Raw genomic sequence first — 1,873 nt, forward strand, 5'->3', positions numbered from 1 at the left:
CTGACTGTGTATTACTGCATTCTGACTGTGTATTACTGCATTGTACCATAGAAACAACGCTGTTAGCTTACGGTAGTTAGCTTAGCAGAACTCACTAAGTTAGCTGCCGTCTCTATATTTTTGGACTTTAAAATACTTTAAAATGTCCGAGTAATACTGATATTACTCGGACAAATAGAAGCTCTTAATTCCTATAAGTTAGCGACTGTAAATTAGCATCACAGCTTAGCTTAGTTTGAAAAATGAAACCAAAAGCTGTGGTTCCTCCAGCAGCGAGTCAGCGGCCACAGACCTCCATGTTAAAATGTTAAAACTGTATAAAAACAAAAACATTCTTAAACATGTTCATGTGTCTTCTTGTTTGTAGGAAAAAGATTACGTTGGCTTTGCGACGCTGCCCAACCAGGTGCACAGGAAGTCGGTGAAGAAGGGATTTGACTTCACCCTCATGGTGGCAGGTGAGACACGACGTCACGTCTTCACTCGTCACTGTTGAAAGCTGATTAGTTGTATTTGTGTCTACCTGCACAGGAACTGATGTTAGCTTGTAAATCTATTTAACACACCTGTTCTCTATATGAGATGGTTCCTGACAGATACATGGAATCAACTAAACTAAACAGAGCTTGGTACTTTGACTCAAAGAAGATACTTTATTTTAAAGTCAAAGTTTTGAGTTCTTCTTCCACAGCTCGAAGACATTGAAACAAGCTAACGTTAGCATCAGACGTCTCGTTATCAGAGAAACAAGCTGAGCTAACGTTAGCAGATTTCTATGTTTGAAAATGGTTGTAAACATTTGAGATAAGGTAACACAACTTAACAACATACATAACACAGGTCTAGTTGTTTTTACACACTTTAAGTTACATATTAATCCTTTAATGGAGCCCAAAGTACTTCATCTGCAGGATGTGGATCTTGTGAAGCAGCTTTCACCATCACTCCTCCGCACCGGCTCCGTGTTCACACGTTTCAAAGTGTCCTGTGAAAATGATCTGGCTCTGCTACAATATGAATGTTTCATCTTGAGGAACAGGATTAATTATGACAGCTTATCCTGATTTAATTATGTTTAAAATAATAGTTTGAAGCCCCCGGAGCTTCAAACTAGTTTTGTTTTAAACTATTTTTGAGTCCATTAAGTGAAAACTGCTGGATTGTTTTATAATAAGGTGCAATGATTTGTCACATGTTTGTCTTTTTTTAAATATCTGTTAAAAACACTCTTTTTAAAATGTGCTTTTACTTAATAATCAACTCTATTTTTCCTTATTCTAACATCTTATCATATACTTGTTTTTATTTATTTTATTATCACTGTTATGTTCTTTTTTGTCACGATTTTATTTTATTGTGATTTTATTTTTCTGGTTAGAAGCACTTTGTAATTATGTTTTGAAAGGTGCTATTGAAGTGAAATGCATTATTATTATTATTATATTATTATTATTATAATGTGATTTACATTTTTTCAGACCCATTTGTGGCGTATCGTGTTTTTATAAAGTCTGGAAAGCATCGATTTCATATTTGAGTAAAATTAAATGAAAGTGTCTCGATATGGGAGTTTTATTCTGAAAATCCTGATCTTGATGTGTAGGATGTGATCACTTCCTGTACCTGTGTTACAGGTGAGTCTGGTTTGGGTAAATCCACTCTGGTGAACAGCTTGTTCCTCACAGACCTGCACAAAGACAGAAAACTGCTCAATGCAGAAGGTGAGTCCACATACCTGCGTTTATTCATACAAGTACTACTAGTGATATTATTACTATGTGGTATTAGTACTTTTACTTGTAGCAGAGTATGTTTACAGTGTGGTATTAGTACTTTTACTTGTAGCAGAGTATGTTTACAGTGTGTTCTTAGT

The 1,873-nt window shown here is 35.2% G+C and overlaps 1 protein-coding gene across 1 annotated transcript in view; it reads left to right on the forward strand.

The window, feature by feature from the left end:
• septin5b (septin 5b) overlaps positions 1-1,873 on the forward strand; it is a 7,905-nt gene that overhangs the window by 1,862 nt on the left and 4,170 nt on the right. The window contains exons 3-4 of the mRNA XM_031878077.1: positions 368-458; positions 1,635-1,721. Of these exons, the coding sequence (XP_031733937.1) occupies positions 368-458; positions 1,635-1,721 (178 nt within the window). The remainder of the gene's footprint in view (positions 1-367; positions 459-1,634; positions 1,722-1,873) is intronic.

The sequence above is a fragment of the Anarrhichthys ocellatus genome, unplaced genomic scaffold (genome assembly GCF_004355925.1).
Source record: "Anarrhichthys ocellatus isolate YVR2014 unplaced genomic scaffold, GSC_Weel_1.0 scaffold160, whole genome shotgun sequence".
In the NCBI taxonomy this organism is placed as follows: domain Eukaryota; kingdom Metazoa; phylum Chordata; class Actinopteri; order Perciformes; family Anarhichadidae; genus Anarrhichthys; species Anarrhichthys ocellatus.